The 20,108-nt window shown below is 30.5% G+C and overlaps 1 protein-coding gene across 1 annotated transcript in view; it reads left to right on the top strand.

Moving 5' to 3' along the window:
- Positions 1–3,687: 3,687 nt before the first annotated feature.
- The window catches only part of LOC107456721 (thyrotropin-releasing hormone-degrading ectoenzyme), a 40,200-nt gene continuing 23,779 nt past the window's right edge, over positions 3,688–20,108 (top strand). The window contains exons 1-3 of the mRNA XM_016074666.5: positions 3,688–4,625; positions 15,439–15,695; positions 17,240–17,395. Of these exons, the coding sequence (XP_015930152.2) occupies positions 4,236–4,625; positions 15,439–15,695; positions 17,240–17,395 (803 nt within the window). The 5' untranslated portion in view covers positions 3,688–4,235. The remainder of the gene's footprint in view (positions 4,626–15,438; positions 15,696–17,239; positions 17,396–20,108) is intronic.

Raw genomic sequence — 20,108 nt, 5'->3', positions numbered from 1 at the left:
ACTCAACTTAATTTAAGCAAAAAATAATGGAATATTGATAATAAAATGTGAAAAAAAATTAAACTAACAAGTGGCCATTTCTCTTTAATGTCGAGGTGAGATGAAAGTCTAATACAATAAAGGAAAAGTTGCTGATGTTGTCGTCGGCCATTAAGACAGAGGGTGTGTGATTGTTCTTGTTTTCCAGAGGCGCCATCTATGACCAAGAATTTCACTTCTGCCGCACCCATACGTCACACCCGTTTATTGGGTCGACCCATTCAGACATCCATTCATTTATCCACAGATCGTAATTTTTACCCTGAACCAGAGAACGAACAATATCCAATTCAGTACCCCCAGAGTTATTGATTTGTTATGTGAACATGGAAGAATTTGTGTCCCTGATAGATATATATATATATATATATATATATATATATATATATATATATATATATATATATATATATATATATATATATATATATTATAACCGTCGTTGAACAGCCGACCCAATTTTATGGGTTTACGACTACTAATGCTCTACTAACCCAATCCATACGACAAGGGAACTCCTGGATCGAGTATTGGGCAAAATTTTCCTTTCGTGGAGGAGTTTTTGATGGAGCTAACCCGCATTTGTGTTACATGGAGAGGAAGACCACGAGAACCTCCCACGGTTAGTCTGACGGCAAGGGGACTCTAACCTATGATCCACCAACCACTGAGGATATTTCACGTCAGAACTGTAGGCAGCGCAAGCCGGATGTGGAATTCGTATCGACCAACAATCGACTGGATCGAACTCCGGTTCACTTCATTGGAAGGCGAACGCTCTATCCCCTGAGCCATCGCGGCTCTCCCCGATATATTTAACGTGCACCAGTCACCATTTACAACACGAGAAGTCTTCGGCCGGCTGGATTCGAACTCCCGTTCTCACAAACGTGAGTCCAGCGCCCTACCAACTAGTCTATCCCGGCATAAAGGGAAAGTGAAATTAAAATATGGAAAATAACGCATTTCATACAGTTACCGATGAAAAGACTACAATAAGTTGTAAGGAATGAATTTTATCTTGAAAAAAAAAAGAATCTACTAAACAAAACCAAATATACAGATTTAATCAATCGTTTTCGAACAAACTTTTCTTCATTTTTGGCAAAAGTTTTTTTTGTTAATGGAGTCATTGCATTCATTCTTTTCCCTCATCTCATCCAGTCATCGACTTTGGTTGTGGTATTGTATTCTTCTCCACAACTAACACATTGATATCACTGATAAATATATCCCTGATAAAACTTTAAAAAGTTGTGGAAATCTTATCATCCAGTACATTTTGCAAAACAAATAAAATGTGCTGTTTCAAAATATGCCAACCATTTATCTTTATTACCCATCGTTTTTTAGATATACTTCTTCAACCATTTATATTGCGGAGTCATTTACTATACAATTGAGTACTCGTGAACATATCATTAGCGAAGGAAACAGTCAGATTAAGTCACATTACACATATACTGTTAAGAAATATCTAGTTTTAAATACAGCAAACATAAGCATATATACTCTGTAAGGTAAAATGGTTTTTATCAAAGCACTATTTTAAGGTTGCAGTAAATTTAAACGTATTGTTCAACACACTAAAGTTTCTGACAATGTGTTATTCTGACAGTTTCCAACAATGTGTTATTCTTAAAGTTTCTAACAATGTGTTTCTAATTAAGTGGTCGACTTCGACAGCACATTCGAGTGAATTAATTTCCGAGCTTACTAATTTCCCCTCTTCTTGACTTATAAAGTAAACATCTTCAAAATAAATAACTCTATCCTAAATTAACCCTTAGATGCGGAATTTTTATTAAAAATTTTCATTATTTTGAATTAATTTAGATTAAAATAAGTGAAAAATGTTATATTTAGCTTTTAATAATTTTTGGTCATGGAATACAGCATCGGACACCGGTGTCTTTTTCTGTGTTACTGTAAAATCTTCCAAACACGGCTCACTTCGAAACAATAATTATTCGAATTTGTTATTTCGATCTAAGAGAAACAGTTATTCATCATTGAAATTTCTTTAATAAAATAAACTAAATATTGATAAATTTTTGAATTTGAATGAAAATTTCTTTCAAACTATTTTTTTGGATTTTATATTTTAGTACAAATATAATTTCGATAATCTGAAAGATTTTTTAGTAACTAATAGAATGTTTTTTGTTATTAATAAATACCAAATACATTTTTGCTTGTAATTAGAGCGTCAGAAAAACTAAATATAATAGGGATAATATTATAATTATAAAATAGGGAAACCGGTGTCTCATCCTCGTTTAAGGGTTGAAACAATTTTATAATCGTATTTTGTTTTAAAGTTTATGATAGGATAATTTTCGAGGAGTTACCATTTTCTCTTTATTTTAATATTTTTAGCACGTGCTGACAGTGGGACTTTCTTTCCAATTTTCTTAAAGCCGTATAATTTAATGTTAAATATCTAAAAAATATTTGTAAGGTTTAGAATTAGCGTCATTTATATGTTCCCACTTGTTATAAGTGATAATATATTTAAAGAAAAGAATTTTAATGCAGAGAACTGTTTTTTAAATTTTGTCGAAACGTTATAATGGAAATAAGAAAGTATCAAATTGCTTAAATATGATTCGAAAACTAATAAAATAAAAGGCTATAAAAAAGTAATTTTTTTTTGTCACGACAACGAATTATTGTTTTGAGCATCATTTAAATCTTCGTTTTGCATCCAAAAGTTCGACTGAAAACAATTGCGGGCATATATAAATATAAAAAATTTAATATCCGTGAAATGCTAGCGATTCTTGTAGTGTTCCACACCTTTTGATTTTGCATTTTATTTTTTGAACTTTATATGCAAGATGCGGTTACTAATTTCCTGAATTTCTTTATGTGAATTACATATTCATTAAGTATTATGGGAATTATATATCTATTTAATGTTTAGAAGTAACCTCCATCTGATTTAATGAACTTTTGTACTCGGCTGTAAAAGATTTCGATCAACTTTAAAACTCTTCAATTCTGACTTTCTTATCGATGTCCAACAGTTAATTTTTCAGTTTTTAAAACGAAATGTCTACAAGAGATTTGTTCAAAGAATGTGGTAAATGATTTAGCCCTATTATCGCCGAAACTATTGCTAAAGAAACAAGGTTTAAGGATGTCGAAGTCATTGAAAACAATCTAACGTTATAAAGTTATTTCTGATACTTACATTACTTTAAAACATATTAAACGAGTATGTAATTCACATTATATTTTCTAGTGTTATTAGATGTCTCGGAAATTAACAGTCGCACGCTGTAGAGTTACGTATAATTAAACGGTTTAGCTAATATTTTTATAGAATCGAATTAAGAAATGCAAAATGCATTTATTTTGATTAAAACATTGAACAAAAATGAATAAAATATTTTACTGCAATTAATTCAATCATGTTAAGGATCTGCTTATAAAGATGGTTCATCTAAATATCAAACAAAAGCAGATTGGGAATGCCATATTTTTGCTTTGAAATGTCAATCTTAGTCTACGAATGTCATGCCCTTCATTAATAGATGTGACACTTTCGCTTTCAGAGAAGAGTAAGAATTAAACTGCTCGAAGGCAAGTAATTTTGATGATGCATTAGAGATAAATGATGATCAAAACAAAGCAACATAGGCTATTACACTTAAGTTAACCGGCTTGACTGGTCTTGGTCGTAGCCGGGTGCTTGACTTCTGACTTTCGATTTTTAATGTCTAAGTTGTCATAACTTATTATACAGAAGTTCAAGGGTCTAGATATACTTAGTCTGGTAGCAGTTTGAACTTTCTTTAGAATAAATGCTCTAGTTGCCGCTTGGAATTTTAAAGCTGCTCGCAATGATACGCTTTAAGTTTGATTCTATTTCATCTCTAATTATAACGTAGTTAACAGTTAACAGTGTTAACAGTGTGAGAAATATATGTTAAAAAATTTGCATCTTAGGATTTACAAATTCTTATTTTATCCTCATTTAAGTATTTTTTCGTTGGCTTATTTCTTTTCTTTGGTTCCAAATAGCTTTTGTACTTTAATATTGTGGTACTTCAATGCTTTTGTGAATTTAGGAATTAAGTCTTTTTATTCGGTTTTTCACCGGACTAAAAAATTGCAGTGATATTTCATATTAATTCTTGAATTCTGAAGAAATACTTTGAAACTTACGGGTTTAATAATTACTTTTTAAAATGATTCGAGGGTATACTGATACATTTGATACTTTAAGATCGTCCAAATACGGAGATAGGGCAGTGGAATCTAGAAATACATTTTTCAAAGTTTTACGAGCTATTCAAATAACGGTACTAGTGATTGGAACGATTATGTTTCTTGCTTGGTGTGGCAGCTATTTTATTGAAGATACTCGGACTAGTGTTTCTTCATATAGAGTTGCAGAAAGACAAATAGCTGGTGAAGAATCAGACGAGGAAACGTATAATATGGAATCAGGAATGCTTCCGGATCACTTAATCCCTCTTCATTATAATCTAACATTACAACTCTTCATGCCACCAACATATAATTTTACCACGAAAGGAAATACTCAAATTCTTTTTGAATGTATGAAAAAAACAAAGGTAAGTGTTGAATTTATAGCTTTCGAAACAAAATATAGTTATACATGTTGATGAATATAAAATAATTAAAAATATTTAAACTTTAAAAATACTTATATTATCAAACGTTTTTCATGATTATCATTTTCGAAATAATTAAATGAAATTGAGTTTAAAGTTTAAAAAAATGTTAACATTTGAAATTATTTATTTAGTTTTTAAAACTGCTAAGATCGCGTGACCTGCAAGAAGCATTATGCAAATCTTTGGTTTCTTATGAAAATTGGATTTCCCTAATTGCATATAATATAAAATAAGGTTTTATTAATTTAATATTATAATAAATTTAAAATATAGTTGGGTCAAGATGTTAGTGTGATTTCGGATACTAAAAAATTGTAATTTTTAAGTCATATAACTACTATTTTATGTCTTTAAAAACACCTCTTGGTAGGAAAGCCTCCGAGATTGTAGAAAGTTCCGACTAATTTAAAATAAAAGTACTGCATTCACTTCTGAATTAATGAAGTTCAGTTTCTAAATTTTTTGAGAGAAGAGTCTTAGAAAATTCTGAAAATCTTCTCCCAAAAAATTATTTTAATCCAATATTTATTAAATAACACATTTTACTACATGTAAATACTATATAAATCTATAATTTTGATGGCAGCAGTGTGGCAGTAAGAAAATATCTTTCCTTTCCTATAAGTTTCAGCTGCATGGCTCTTTATACGCAATTATTCCCACATGCATTATTTCTTAGGCATGTGTTACACTCATATTTTTCCTAGCTTGTTTTAATGATTTTGTCGTTCAACCTACATAATATTCTTTAAAACTGCGACTCGGCGAATAGGTGGTTTTTGGTTAAATTTTATAAACACGGCATAGGGCTGTAAGCGTAGTGATAGAGATGACTCAAGATTTAAGACAGGAGTGAAATAAATTTGATTCAGCTGGCTGTAATTAAAGTGTCAGTTTAAAATAATTTCAGTCACAGGCATATGAATATTTTGCTTTCGTTTTTGCCTAATGGCTGGTCAGAAGTTTGAAAAAAAAAAGTATTTTTCTCAATATACTGCCAGGCAAAAAAGTTTAAGATAGAATGAGGCAAATTGTAATTCATACTAAAATAATATTATAGTTATATCAAAGAAGACTTGAATTGTTCATTACATCAGTGAAATTGTTTGTTTTTGATCATTGAATGAGACTGAAAATAATATGATTTGTAACGAGAGAATTTCCACAACAGACATGCTTGATTAAGTTCATTAAATTAGTTTTTGTTAATTTAATGAATGAAAAAAATATATTGAAAAAAATTATTTAAATGACTGGATAACATCAAAAAATTATTGTGAAATTTTTTTTTATTCCTTATCAGTGAACTTTAGTGCTATCCAAGTGCAAACACATCTTTGGTGAAAAGCCCATGTCATACAAGCTTCCTTCCATATTCTTTCAGGGCATTTCATATTTTATCTTACGGTTGAAGTTAAATCACTTTCCGCTATAGATTCACCTAAGTGGTATTCACTGGGTTCAAAGTCGAACTATATGGTGGATAGGTGATGATTGATGTTTAATTGAAACTTTTGGAGAACAGGAGGTTTAGTGGGCGAAGAAGTAAAAGTTAAGGTGCAATTCCTTCTTAAGAATATGGCAGGGAGCTGGTGTGACATGGTCATTCAGAAATTGATACATCGCTTCATAATTTAATCAACTGAAGTAGCGTATTTGCGGGGTTTACCTCTCTACGTAGCGCAAATGCGGTTCAACTTAATCAAAAATCCTTCACGAAGGCTAGTTTGCTCCAAAGCTTGATCCAGGAGATACCTTGTCTTCTGAGTTGGATTCAAAATTGCAAGGTTTCGGAGTTGAGCATTGATAGTCGCAAACAGTTCAACGCTTTTTAACACCAGTTATAAAAATGAAATAAAGTAAATAAATGCGAAACCACACCTCATACTTATTACTTTTCAAAATCAATATTTTTTGCTTACATTAGTAATGTTACCATATATGGTTAAATGCTTATAGGTATCCGTCGCGAGTGATGTACAGAAAGCGTCATAATTAACAATGCATTTATATATATATATATATATATATATATATATATATATATATATGGATCATTCTCACGAAAACTGTCATTTTTCAGTTCATAAAATCCCAAAAAAGTAAAGTGAATAAAAAGCTCTGAAACTTTTTATATTAATAGAAATATGTAATGACATTATAAAGAAAGTATATATCCTATAAATTATACTTAATATTTAAATTAATTAATTTTTTAAATAATTAATTTATAATTAATTAATTAATAATAATTAATAATTAATTAATTAATTTAATAAATAAGTTAATTAATTTAATAAATTAATTTATTAATTTATTAATTAATTTATTAATTAATTTTTTAAATTAATTCATAAATAAATTAATTAATTTCACTATTTAAAAAGCGAGGGAATGACACTAATAGTGAGGGAATGGTATTTTATTTTAATACATGTTTTTATCTAAGTTACATCTACCTAAAGTTTGAAAATGATAATCTAATATGTCTAATATCTATCTATCTAATCTATATATATCTAATATTTTTTATAATTTAGTTTTATATATTTAACAGTTTTTACAGGTTTGGGAAATAAAATTGGCTGGCACGATTGAACCAAAAAAATATTTAATAATATACTCATCTTGAATCATTCCCTCACTTCAGCATCATTTCCTCACTTTATACACTAGTGAGGGAATGACAAATTTAATAAAATTTAAAAATAACAGTTAGGCCTATTTAATTTCTGAAGTCAATCACATACAATTATATTCATACAAGAAACATTATCCACTTTCTCGATGAAGTTGTATTTTTCTCTAAAAAATGACATGAGGGAATGACAAATGTAAAAAATTTTACCTGGTTTGATTCATTCAAATTTATTCCACAGCAAAGCTTCTTTAAGTTGAAAATGGAAACATACTGCAATTTTGTTCTATGATGCCAGTTGTTAACTGCTAAAGTTTTTATTGAAATATTTTTATTCTAAGAAGATTGCAGGTGATAAGAACATTGTTGTGAGGGAATGATGCGAAACAGTAGGGACAAAGTTTAAAATAGTGCTGTGTTAATATTTTTATGAGAAATTAAATTTAAAATTGATTTTCTGAATTCTATATTTCAATATTCTGAAATAAAAAACACGAATTTGTAAATTTTTTATTTTTTATTTCAGAAACAATTTTTTTCTTTTTTTAAATCAGCAGTGGGGACAAGTGAGGGAATGACATATTGGTATATTTTAATTACCTAAAATAAATAAAATATAAAAATCGATAATTTTATTTTTATTCTTTTGTTAGTCTGCATTCTGAAAGACACTTTTCCCTGAAATTTTTTTTTTCGTAAGTTGTAAAGCAAACATAAAATATACTGGGGACATGAAAATGACTGTTTTTGTGAGAATGACCCATATAAGGTTTTCTTTATTAACTTTATACACAGAAAACTCATTTAGAAAATAAAATTTTAAATAATTCTATCATTTAAAGAACAGTAGTTAAACTTATTCAAACAATATAATGAAGGGAAAATTAAAACTTTACTTTTGCATTGAACATTCAATTTTCAAATATTTCCTCGGAATACGTTATTTAGGCATTGCTTAATCTTCTTAAAAGCAACGCCACCCTAAAATGTCACACATTTTTTAAACACTTTATGAAAGCTTTTAGCTTACAAAATAACGTGTTTCCTTTTAATTTGTACTTAATTTAAGCTGCAGCGACCAATACAGAGCTGCTTCAAAAAAAGCACATACAAATCTTCAGAAATGTTTTGCGTTTCCCATAAACCCTATTTTTCTCGATCTTGTCCGTTCGACATCTCAAAAGTTTAATTTAATTTAATTCATTGTGATTATTAAAATTTCATGATGTGGATTATCAAATTCTTTAAAAAGTAAGGTTGAATTTTATTTCATTTTTTTTTTTTTTTTTTTTTTGTATATAAGCCCTACGTAAAATGGTAGTTTTTCATTTTAGCAATGAAAAGTTTATTTTAGACCTTTGTTTCATGTTCTATAATTTTTATTTATTTTTTCCTTTAGATGTAAGTAAAAATTTGTAAAACAATATAAAATTAAAATTTCGTATTAGTAGTTATGGATTTTTGGTATATACCCTCGAAAAAAAAAATTATTACAGCAAAATATACTACCAGCTATCCTAAATTCCAAAACTTTTTTTTCAAATATACGCTTTTTTTCTCAAACTATTATAAAGCAATTTACCATAATATTGAAAGAAAAAGAAGAAAAAAAAAGAATCAGGTTTGAAAAAAAAGATTGAAGTATAATTTGTCCACAGACAACCTTTGAAAATGATCGTCGTTTGAAAAAGAATAATAAAATCAAAAACAGAGTACCTTAATAACTATTGATCTTCTGATGGGATTTACACTTACTAAGAGACAACTATAATGGTCCGCGGATTTAAACTTAAATTGGCTAATTAATTAGAGCAGACTTCAGACGCAAAACATATTTTCGCTGAATAAGCATATTATTTTTTACTGATTCGGGTTCTCAAAAGAGGGGTTGGAGGTGGGCTTACCTTATAGAGGAAATTTTAGGAAATCACTCCTCTAAGGGGTTTACCGCAATTTGGAAAACACGACCTCATTACTTTAGTCCGGAGAGCAGCCGGTAGTTTAGGCAGGAGATTATTTGAGCTCCTTTTATTTCTGCGTATTTCATAATTTCTCTAGAATAATTTAAGAGAATAAAATGCAAAATTTGTGAAATTTGTTTGCCCAGCAAAATATAATATATTGCGATTCCCAGCAAAATATAATTTATTATTTTAATTTTATGATAGTCAAAAATTTTTTAAATTTCTAACTATAATTTTTTAATTAAATAATTTTAAATGACAAATTACAACATTTGAACGATATCGGTAAAATAATTTCTGGGTAATAAAGTTTTAAAAAAAAATCATATTTTAAAGTTTTCTTTCCTCAAGAACTATTTGATCGATTCCCTTTCACTTAAGGATTTTGTTATTTTAAATTACATAATTTAAACTGAGTAAAAACTCAAAATTTTGCATTATTTTCAATAAAAAAAGCACTATTAAAGAAATTTTTTTTAAAACCAAGAATTAGCTTTGGATAAATGAGTTTCGTAATTGTATGCAAAACGTTTTTAATTCACTCAAGCAATTAAACTGAAAGGACAGAGTAATCCAAAATTGAATTTAACATTAAAGGAGCGTGCGATCAGTCTTCTGACTAAATTATTAGGATCATGTTTGCCAGATTGTGGCCACCCCTTATATTTCAAGGTTCTAAAATCTAATTTGGTCTAAAAAAATTTATTTTGAGTTTATTTTTAGAAAATGAATTTTTTTCGTCTGTTTTGTGTTTGAATTTAAAATACTATCTGCACAAACTAATTAGAACGTTTAAGTTTAGAATCTCAACCACTTAATTGCAACTTAGTGCGGGAAAAAGGATGACTAGATTAAACATTATTAAATTGCTTCGATTTTTATTTTGTGCACTGGACATAATTGTATCAATAATTTTTGATACATTGATTTCAATGACAATTTGCCTTAGTCTAGTTTGTCTGTAATGTCTAATGAAACTATACAGTCCAATTAGATTAATGTGACTTTCGGTCAAAAGGCAGAATAACCACCTTTCGTTGAGAGGACCGCAACGAGACGTGAAGGAAGCGAGTTAATTAGTTTAGTGAAGATGTTCATTGAGATTTTGAGACCTGCCTACTAGTGCCGTGGCCAGCTACGCTAGGTTAATCGGTTGAGGATCCATGGCTCTAACAATCTGATCTAGGTGGTCCCACAGATTCTTGATCGGGAATAAGTCCGGAAAATTTGGAGGCCAGGAATTTTTGGAGGCTTGGAAAGTAAGGTTAATTCATCCTGGTTGCTCTTTGAACCACCGCGAGTTGTATGACGCGTCGCAATTGTTCTGCTGGTAGATGAGATGACATCCCGACATCTCATCTACCAGCAGGACAATCTACTAGCAGGATAGATGACATCCTGAGGAAAAACAATTTGCATGTAAAAAGTGGACGTAGTCCATAAGGAGAGATCCGTACTTGTGTTGATCCATCGTGTCTCCAACAATGATGAGCGAAAGCAGGGAGTGCCACGAAGATTTTCCCTATATCATAATGCTCCCTCCTTATAAGTTGGATCCTTCCGGTAATTGTTATAGGGTATTCGCTTTCAGACGTTTCACTCTGTATACACAAACGTCCACTTGTCCGATGGAGCATAAAACGAGATTAATCGGATAATATATGTTATACAATACATGTAATACATGTCGCCACTCAGTAAGCGTCTAGTTGCAGTATTGCCGTGCAAGTTCCAGCCTCTGTCGCCGAAGAATAGCAGTCAACACTGCATTAATTAGGCGTCTGCTGTGAAGGCCTATACACAGCAATGTTCTCTGAACCATGTTGAAGATACACTATTGATAGCCACTTGGTTTAGCTGGATGGTCAGTTGCTCAACGATTGAACGTATATTCCCCTGAAGGCATTGCCGCAACTGTCGTTTAGCTCTACTGTCATTTATGACCCGTACTGCATCACGTTAGCTACATCGCTGATTTTTGCTAGGGTATTGCTCTTGTTCTCCAGTGGCGCCATCTATGGCCAAGAATTCGACTTCTGCCACACCATACGTTGCACCCGTTTATAGGGCGAACCCATTCATACATTTATTCATTCACCCACCGATCGTAATTTTGACCTGAATCAGAGAACAATTGATCTCCAATCCAGTACCCCCAGAGGTTTTGATTTGTTATGGGAACATGGAGGACTTTTGCAACTCGACAGATTTAACGTGCATCAGTCACTTTACTACACGGGGAGTCTTCGGCCGACTGGGTTCGAACCCACGAACTCTCGGACATGGGCCCAGCACCCTACCGACCAGTCCTCTTCTTTCTTAAGAAACAACATACAATACGTAGGAGCTTATAGATTTATAATTTATTTATTAATAAAATTTTTACATTGAACTGCTTTAAATAATTTAATAAATTTCCATATTGAGTTATTGTCTTCACTTTTACCTAGAAATTGCTATAAGGGAATTCAGTGGCATATTTGCTGTTTAAAAATAAAAATGCAGACTTATATAGATGGCGTATTTCACTATTGACTAATCTAGCACAATTAACTTAAACATTAGCAAAGTTAGCATTTAATTAGTTAATATTACGAGTAGATTATACTGTTATTTGAAAGATAGGATTACAAAATGAAAATTACTAATATGCTCATTAAAAGTTCCCTAAAATGCACCGGAATGTCCTACTAGTTTCTATACACCCCTCGGGATCCCCCCCTCCAAAACCTTAACTGGTCATTGGTATTTCTCACTTAAGAAATTTATTTTCTAGATGACAAGAAATAAGTTGGTCAAACTTTAAAAGCTAATATTTTTATCACAGCATTTCGCGAACTCATTTTGAAACCTTCTATGCTTCCTTGGTCGCTTAAATTCTTTAGAACCTTAAAATCGGTACCTATAACAAATGTTTTGCTCCATAACAAATCGCCAAAGGCACTCAAAAATGATGCGATGCTTATTTTCTTACAGCTTAAGAATAACCATATTTTTTTTACCGGACTTGAATTCGAAGGATTTGGCCGTTTAGTCTATCTTGAAGACATTGATTAGCGCAAAGCGCTTTAAACTATGGCAACTCTTAAAAATCCTTCAGTAAGGAGTGATATAAAATAAATAGTAGGTGATTTTGTATCACATTCACAGTCCTGCATAAAAAGCAAAGGTGGTCACTGTAAAAATTTGTAATTATATTATAAGTTGTTATGTTTCCATGTTAATGTGAAAGCTTGCTGGGAATATTTTAATAAGTATGAAACTTTCATATTATGTGTGCCCAATTTCTTTCCTTAAGCAAATTCGTAGAATATAGGATACAATAAAGCTAAGAAATCGGAGAGAAAAGGTATAAATAAGGGATTATAGATAAAACAGATTTTCCATATTCAACAGTCATGGGTGGTGCAGAAATTTTTATATGAAAGTGAATCAATAATTTGTTGTCCAAAGTGAATCAATATTTTGTTATTTTTTTAAGAAAAGTCCTATTTCTTGAGCAAAGTGAAAGCTCTTGTAGAAGAATGAAAGATCTTTTATCTGAAGGAAAGCTTTTGTAGAAAACTCTTTTAGAGTAGAGAAAGGAAATCTTTCAAAGATATGATTTATAATCTTTTACTGTCGATTCGCAATGGTCGGAACTCGGAAAAAGCTGGCCGAAACTCAAAAAAAAAATTTAATAGCTTATATGCACTAATTATTTATGTTTTTTAGTCAACTAAAGTATGAAATATTACGTAAAATAATTCATTAAGACACTGTTCGAATTATTATTATTGTATTATCCATACGAAGAGTTTGGAAGATTTCTGCATTTGGAACGTGTCTTTTTGCTGTATACTTTTATCACATGTTACTTCAGAAATAGTTATAGTTCATTGTAATTATTGATTTTTTAAAATATTTTTGGGAGTTTAAAGTAAATTTTTTTGCTTTGACTTTTGAGTTTTTTTGGATTTTTTTTTTGCAAAATTGAATGTTTCATATAATTTTATAATTATATTGTGATTTGTGAAAAGGAGATCCCATTTTTTTCTCTCCTTGATTTTAAAGAAACTAAAGAATGATCTATACAGAATCAAGAAAACCAAAAAATTGCTGCCTAAAGTTTCTCATATTGATTTTATCTAGAAAAATGTAAAAGAAAAGAAGGTTTAGTAATTTTTTCAAATTTTCAATGTAACAATGATTAAAAAAATAAACATGTTTTTTTTACAAATTACTTTCATTGAAAATAAAATTATATAAAGTAATATATTTCTACTTTTTCTCAGAAGTTCTGAATTTTAATATTCATAAAAACAATATTTTTAAAGCAACTAAGAAAAAGCTGCCCAAAACTGATACTTCAATTATAAAATTATCATTACACGGATTTTCAAAGTATTCAATCATAAATGTAATGTTAGAAAACAATACAGTTATTGCCATTTGTTAAGAGAGTTACAAATGGTTGTTACAATGTGCTTTGTAACAATTCCATCTTTAATTATCCGAAAATGCCATCTCACCGATAATTACTATTGCCACTGATGAAAAAGACAGTACTTAATTTGTTATTACAAAATGCTTCAATGAATTAAATATAATTTTAGTTCCAAATCATTAGACAATTGAACGTTTTAGGCAAATTATTTTTTTACTTAATATCCTTCAAGAACACGAGATCTAAATATTTGAAATGCTAATCTTACAAGGAAAGTACCTTAACTAGCAAGAATCTGTCGAGTCGAAAGTTTGTATATAGATAGATGCTATGGCTAGCAAGTATATGCGGGTATTTTTTGTCCAGTTTTAAAAGTATAAGTAGTTTTAGACGAAAATTTTTCTCCATATGTGACACCCATTTCCAAAGTCAGAAATAGAAGAGAATTGGTGGCTGTAAAACGTCGCTTTTATACGCTATCTACCAATAAGTATTTGGACACGTGTGATGGAAAAGAAAACCAAACTTTATTCATAATCAATAGTTGGTAGAGCCTCCACGAGAGGTAATTACAGCGTGAACTCTCCGAGGCATACTTTCCACAAGTCCTTGTGTGACGGCTAGTGGTATTTTCTTCCACTCGGCTTGGAGAAGACATGTAAGTTCCTTCATCGATTTTGGACGGGTAGTACACCCCTTAATTCGGCGATCCAACTCGTCCCAGAGGTTCTCGATAGGGTTCAGGTCTGGGCATTGGGCAGGCCATTCCATTCGATCAACCCCATTGGCTCCATACCAAGCTTTGGTGACCTTCGCATCATGAGAGCTGGCATTGTCGCCCTGGAAGTAACAGGGGTCTACCCCGTAAACTGCCACAATGTAGGAAGCACATTGTCATCCAAAATTGTGCAGTAGGCATCTTGAATGGGACTAATGCCGATGTTGTTCCCTACACGGTATGTAGCGGCGGAGAACGTGACGTATCTCAGGACAGCAGATACAGTGATTTGCAAAGGTGTCCAAATACTTATTGGTATATAGTGTATAAGCATAGCTTTTATTCATGTGGCGATAAGAAGAATATGCTTACAAATTTTACACAACCTGCAAATTATTTTTATAAAAGAGTTTTTACTGTAAAAAGTTGCTCAATGTGCTGTATTTAGTACTTTGAGAAAAAGAATTTGATAACAAGGAAACTAAACAATTGTTTAGCAAATGATAACATGTAATTATTTTCTAACTAAATATTTGTTTAAAAAACTAATTTTGATTTTTAATATACTATTAAAATATTTGTGTTGCAAGCAAGTATTATTGAGACTTTTGTTTATTCGAAGACTTCTTATTTTGTTAAAAACGAAGAATGGCTATTGTTCGTCAAAATAAATAATTTAGCTGCGTTGACTACTTTTTTGTTTGAATTTCTTATAAATAGTTTTACCTGAATGAATTTTATTGCTCGTTTGGCAAAAAATTGATGACTCTCTTCAATTTTTTTTCTTTTATCCAAGTTGGTACTTTTAAAAATTTATATTTCAGAGACAAAAGAGAGAAAGGCAAAATTTTTATTACATGTTAATTTCTATCTTCGAGTTTTATTTGCAAATGAATACTCGAGAGTTACTTTGGGCACCTTCCTTGTTAGATTCAATTAGTTACACAATTTTTTGCTTTATTTATTTTTTACTAATGTTTCAAATAAGTGCTTTTTGCTTACAGCTTATCATTCTTCACTCCCGGGATCTAAACATTAGCCAAATAAACCTTTCTTCAATAGATGATTCAAAAGAGAAAAATTCTACTTACAAAATAGATCCGTCTTCTGTGCCTCAGAAACAACTGATGTTGGCACTTCTAGACAAACCATTGGAACCAAAGACGAAATATTTGCTGGATATTTCTTTCACTGGTACAATCAATAATAACTCTGTTGGTTTGTATAGAAGTAGTTATTCGGCAGACAACTCTACTATCAGGTAAGTTATTTATTAATTTTTAATTTAAAAGAGATAACACTGTCCCTTTTCAGAATGCAATATTTTTTTTGAAAGCTTGTAGTATAGGACAAAATGAATAATCTTAAGACGCTGCAAAGGAGAGATATACTTGACAATGTAAAAAACTTCATTTCACTTCAACATGTTTCGATCGCTCAAAAATAGACACTCATTCCTCCATTTGTTAAAAAATAGCCAATATCCTGTCCTGTTTTGAATTTAAAGTCATTTTCACGACTCTTATCAAAATTAAATTTAAGTTCCTTAACTGTTCTATCAGTATGGAAAATCGCTGGGGGTATTTACCGCATTCCTTATCAATGCAGTCTTGGCTCCATAAGGTAAACCAGACGCACTTTAAAATTTTGATTAAGTGAACACTTCATCAAAAATTCGATAAATTATATGTTGCTGGTAACCTTGGGTCTAAATTTTATTTGGATAATCTCAAAGTTCTTTTAATCCTTGTCACACAAGTTTATACTTATGCTCGAAATTTTGCTTCATTCATATGAATGCCGATTCCCTTGATAATGACATGATTACCTCACCATAGCTCTAGTTTTATCTTTCATCTTTATTTTATTTTTAGTTGGCAACTTAAGGTTGTCTTTTCAAAATTTTTGTTTTCCTCATTTACATCTGGTGAGTTCCGAAAATGGACGCCTATTTTTGCGCTCTCGAAGCATGCCAATTTCTTCCACCTTTAAAATTTTTGAAGTAAAATTTAATTTCTTACATTATGAAGTACAGAAAGATTATAGTTAAAGTTACTCTTTTTTGACCAACAGATTGTCCGTTCTGCTTGACGTGTGTCGAGGCAATTACTAATGTTAATACCACCCTGTAAAAGTTATCTGTCATAAGCAGAACACAAGATTAGACTTGTTTAGATTCAAAATTTACACAATCACAAATAACACCTTACAGCTTATTAAAAACTGAAAAGGTAAAGATAAAAAAATTTGTACTTCGATTACCAATAATATCCTAAAAATATAATAAATAGTTTGTGAGATCCAGATGAGACAAAGTGGAAAATTATACTCAAAAATATTTAAATAATGTGTTTCGTAACACCTTAAAGCCCTTAAAAAAATCAGGAAATAAAAATAATAAAATAAATTATACTCAAAAGAGGGTCCAGATGAGACAAAGTGCAAAATTATGGTTTCATAAAAAACAAGATTGAAAAATGTATAGCTTCATATACAGTGCACCTCCCGATAGGTATAGTGGGTTTAGACTTCACCTCCACGGCTTGGGCATTGGTTCGATTTCATCTGCAGATTAAATAGCATTCATGCCTTAGTGCGCATGCTCCAGTTTTGTATTCGGTTCAACAGCAAAGATTAATCTCCGACCATTGCAGAGAGCCCATTGAAGTAGCTCTATTAGGAAACAACCAATTTATAAGCATTGTACGTTACAGAACTCCGCATTGAACTTTAAAGCTTATATTTTTTTACATTTTTTTGATAAATGTATTATCTATAAACGTGTATAAAAATTTGTAATTTCAGCTGGATTGCATCGACACAATTTCAGCCAAGTGACGCAAGAAGAGTTTTTCCTTGTTTTGACGAGCCTGGCTATAAAGCAACATTCCAACTCAACCTAGTTCATGATAAAAAAGCTGTTGCTTTATCTAATATGCCAATTCGGGAAAAAATAACTATGTAAGCTGAATTTGTAATACTTCCAAATGTAAAGTTTTATAATCTTTGTGTAAGTTTTATTTCAGGAAAAATATCAATGTAATATGAGTTTTTATTACTCTTACAGCGTATAACTTTTTTTTGTTTTAGCCTATTGCGGTACAGATAACTTTTTGTATAAATTTTTTTCAAAAATTTATAATCTATTTAATCTGCCAAATTAAATATCTGAAAAGTGAAATTTCAAAATGCATTTATTTTGCCACGATAAAACCACTACTATATTTTTTTTCTTTGTTGGGAAAAATAGCATTATTTAAAATACAAAAGAGCGTCATATTTCAAAAGTTTAATTATTTCTTAAAGTTTTATAGTATTTCATTTGCTTAAGTTAGCCCTGCCTTGAAATTATGGTTTTAAACGTAACCTTTTGCGTTTTTTCGTAAAACCTTCAAAAAGAAGTATTTAAAATTTTTTGATTAAAATAAATCAATTTTTTATTGCTTATTCTGATTATGAGATATTTATAGATTATGTTTGCAAGATTTCATAGTGAAATTCTTATTCTTAAACTACGAATACAATTTTATTTTACCATCATCATTAGGTGAATAGTGTATTCAAATAGCTGATAGTAGATTAAAATGTTTAGCTTCATAATCTTGTAGTTTTGAACTAAGTACTTTTGAACTAAAAACTTTCTTGTAGTATTGAACTAAGAGGACGAGAGAATTTTTGAGTCACATTTTGATACTGTGATGTCAAATAATCAGGAAATTTGAAAACATTACGATCTAACGCCGTAACGATAAATGTAAAGTTAAACAAATTGTTAAGAGGAATATTGTTTTTAACTTATCATTTGAGTCTTGTTTGAGTGAAATTTTTTTTCTTATGAACTATATATCATTTGCACTGATGAAAAATACTTTCTAACAAATTTGCGTTAAATCCTTTTTAAAGGTCAATTTCAGTCTAATATTTAGTTCATAGTATTCTATAATTAAAATCAGTATATGTTTCTACACTATCTATCAATAAATATTTAGACACCTATGCAAATGACTGTATCTGCTGTCCTGAGATACGTCACGCCCTCCGCCGGTATATATCGTGTAGGGAAGAACATCGGTATTAGTTCCATTCAAGATGCCTATTGCACTATTTTGGATGACAATGTGCTTCCTACGTTGTGGCAGTTTTACGGGGTGGACCCCTGTTACTTCCAGGACGACAATGCCAGCTGTCATGTTGCGAGGGTCACCAAGGCTTGGTATGGGACCAATGGGGTTGATCGAATGAACTGGCCTGAACCCTATCGAGGACCTCTGGGATGAGTTGGATCGCCGAATTAAGGGGTGTACTACCCGTCCAAAATCGGTGAAGGAACTTACACGTCTTCTCCAAGCCGAGTGGAAAAAATACCACTAGCCGTCACACAAGCACTTGTGGAAAGTATGCCTCGGAGGGTTCACGCTGTAATTGCCTCTCATGGAGGCTCTACCAAATATTGATTATGAGTAAAGTTTGTTTTTCTTTTCAATCACACGTGTCCAAATACTTATTGGTAGATACTGCATAATTGAATCACTTCAGAAAATTATTTAAATTTAAAAGGGGCCAAAATATTAATTTAAAAGGAAATGAATGTGAGCATACGTTATTATTTTATGGTAAATATATATTCCTTAACTCTTTAATGCCCAGTAGCTGAAAGTGGTTTATATATATAAAACACCTGCACAAAAAAATGGTAGCATATTTTTGTTCATACAAAATTGACATTTCCTTCTGATATCTACCACTTTTGTTTAAAAAAGCACTATGCTTTGATTTCGGGTCCAAATTTAAATATTTTTATTTTTTACATAGTATTGCAGTCAGAACTAAATTATTTCTGCAAATTAGATCTTAATATTGAGAAGTTTGAACTACCACTTCTTTCGTTTTCAATAAACTGAAACCATTTTTTTTTTTAAAAAAAAGGTGCTAGGCACAAACAGGTTGAAGCGAATAGGCTGAACAAACAATTTAAGACTTTTTAGGTAATTAAAAATGTTTTTTCTTTTAAACTATACATTTTATGAGTAATTTCTGCGTTTTTTAGTCTTTAATTACACTGTGAAGAATTCCAGATAAAATTACTGTAAAAAGTACTGGCACTCTGAGTGTCGGTACTTTTAATCATAAAATCCTTTTCATTTGTAACATTTTAAGGAACAAAATGTATGATATAGCGCATTTTTTACAGTAATATTTACTGGGAAACACTGTAATTAAATAATTATCATGGTTAAAATTGCGGTATAAAATTTTATGGTAAAAATAGATTTTTCTGTAAAATGTATATTACGGATGCTACACTCAAGGTACCAGTAATTTTTATTGTAATTTTATCCGGAATTTTTTACAATGTAGTACTTCCATCAGTAGAAATATAAGGTTAAAATTAATTTATGAATAAAAAAGAATATTAAATATTAGATTTTAAAATTTATTAACTAGTTTTCTTACTTTGATACCTTATAAATTATGACAATTTATTTTTCTTTCATTGGGAAACGATGAAGGGTACAATTTTTAACTATTTTAGAATTTCATCACTTACAACTTGGGAAATTTTTATTAAATTTGGCTGAAATGTTATGATCTTTATGCTTCCTAGATTACTATATCTTGAGAAAATTTCAACCATCTACATCTTTTTGTTTAGATTTTGCGTTCTAGTTCTATT

The sequence above is a fragment of the Parasteatoda tepidariorum genome, chromosome 11, assembly GCF_982258835.1.
Source record: "Parasteatoda tepidariorum strain Cologne lab strain chromosome 11, Ptep-v5.0, whole genome shotgun sequence".
NCBI classification, from domain to species: domain Eukaryota; kingdom Metazoa; phylum Arthropoda; class Arachnida; order Araneae; family Theridiidae; genus Parasteatoda; species Parasteatoda tepidariorum.
This window is presented reverse-complemented; position numbering and strand designations above follow the sequence as displayed.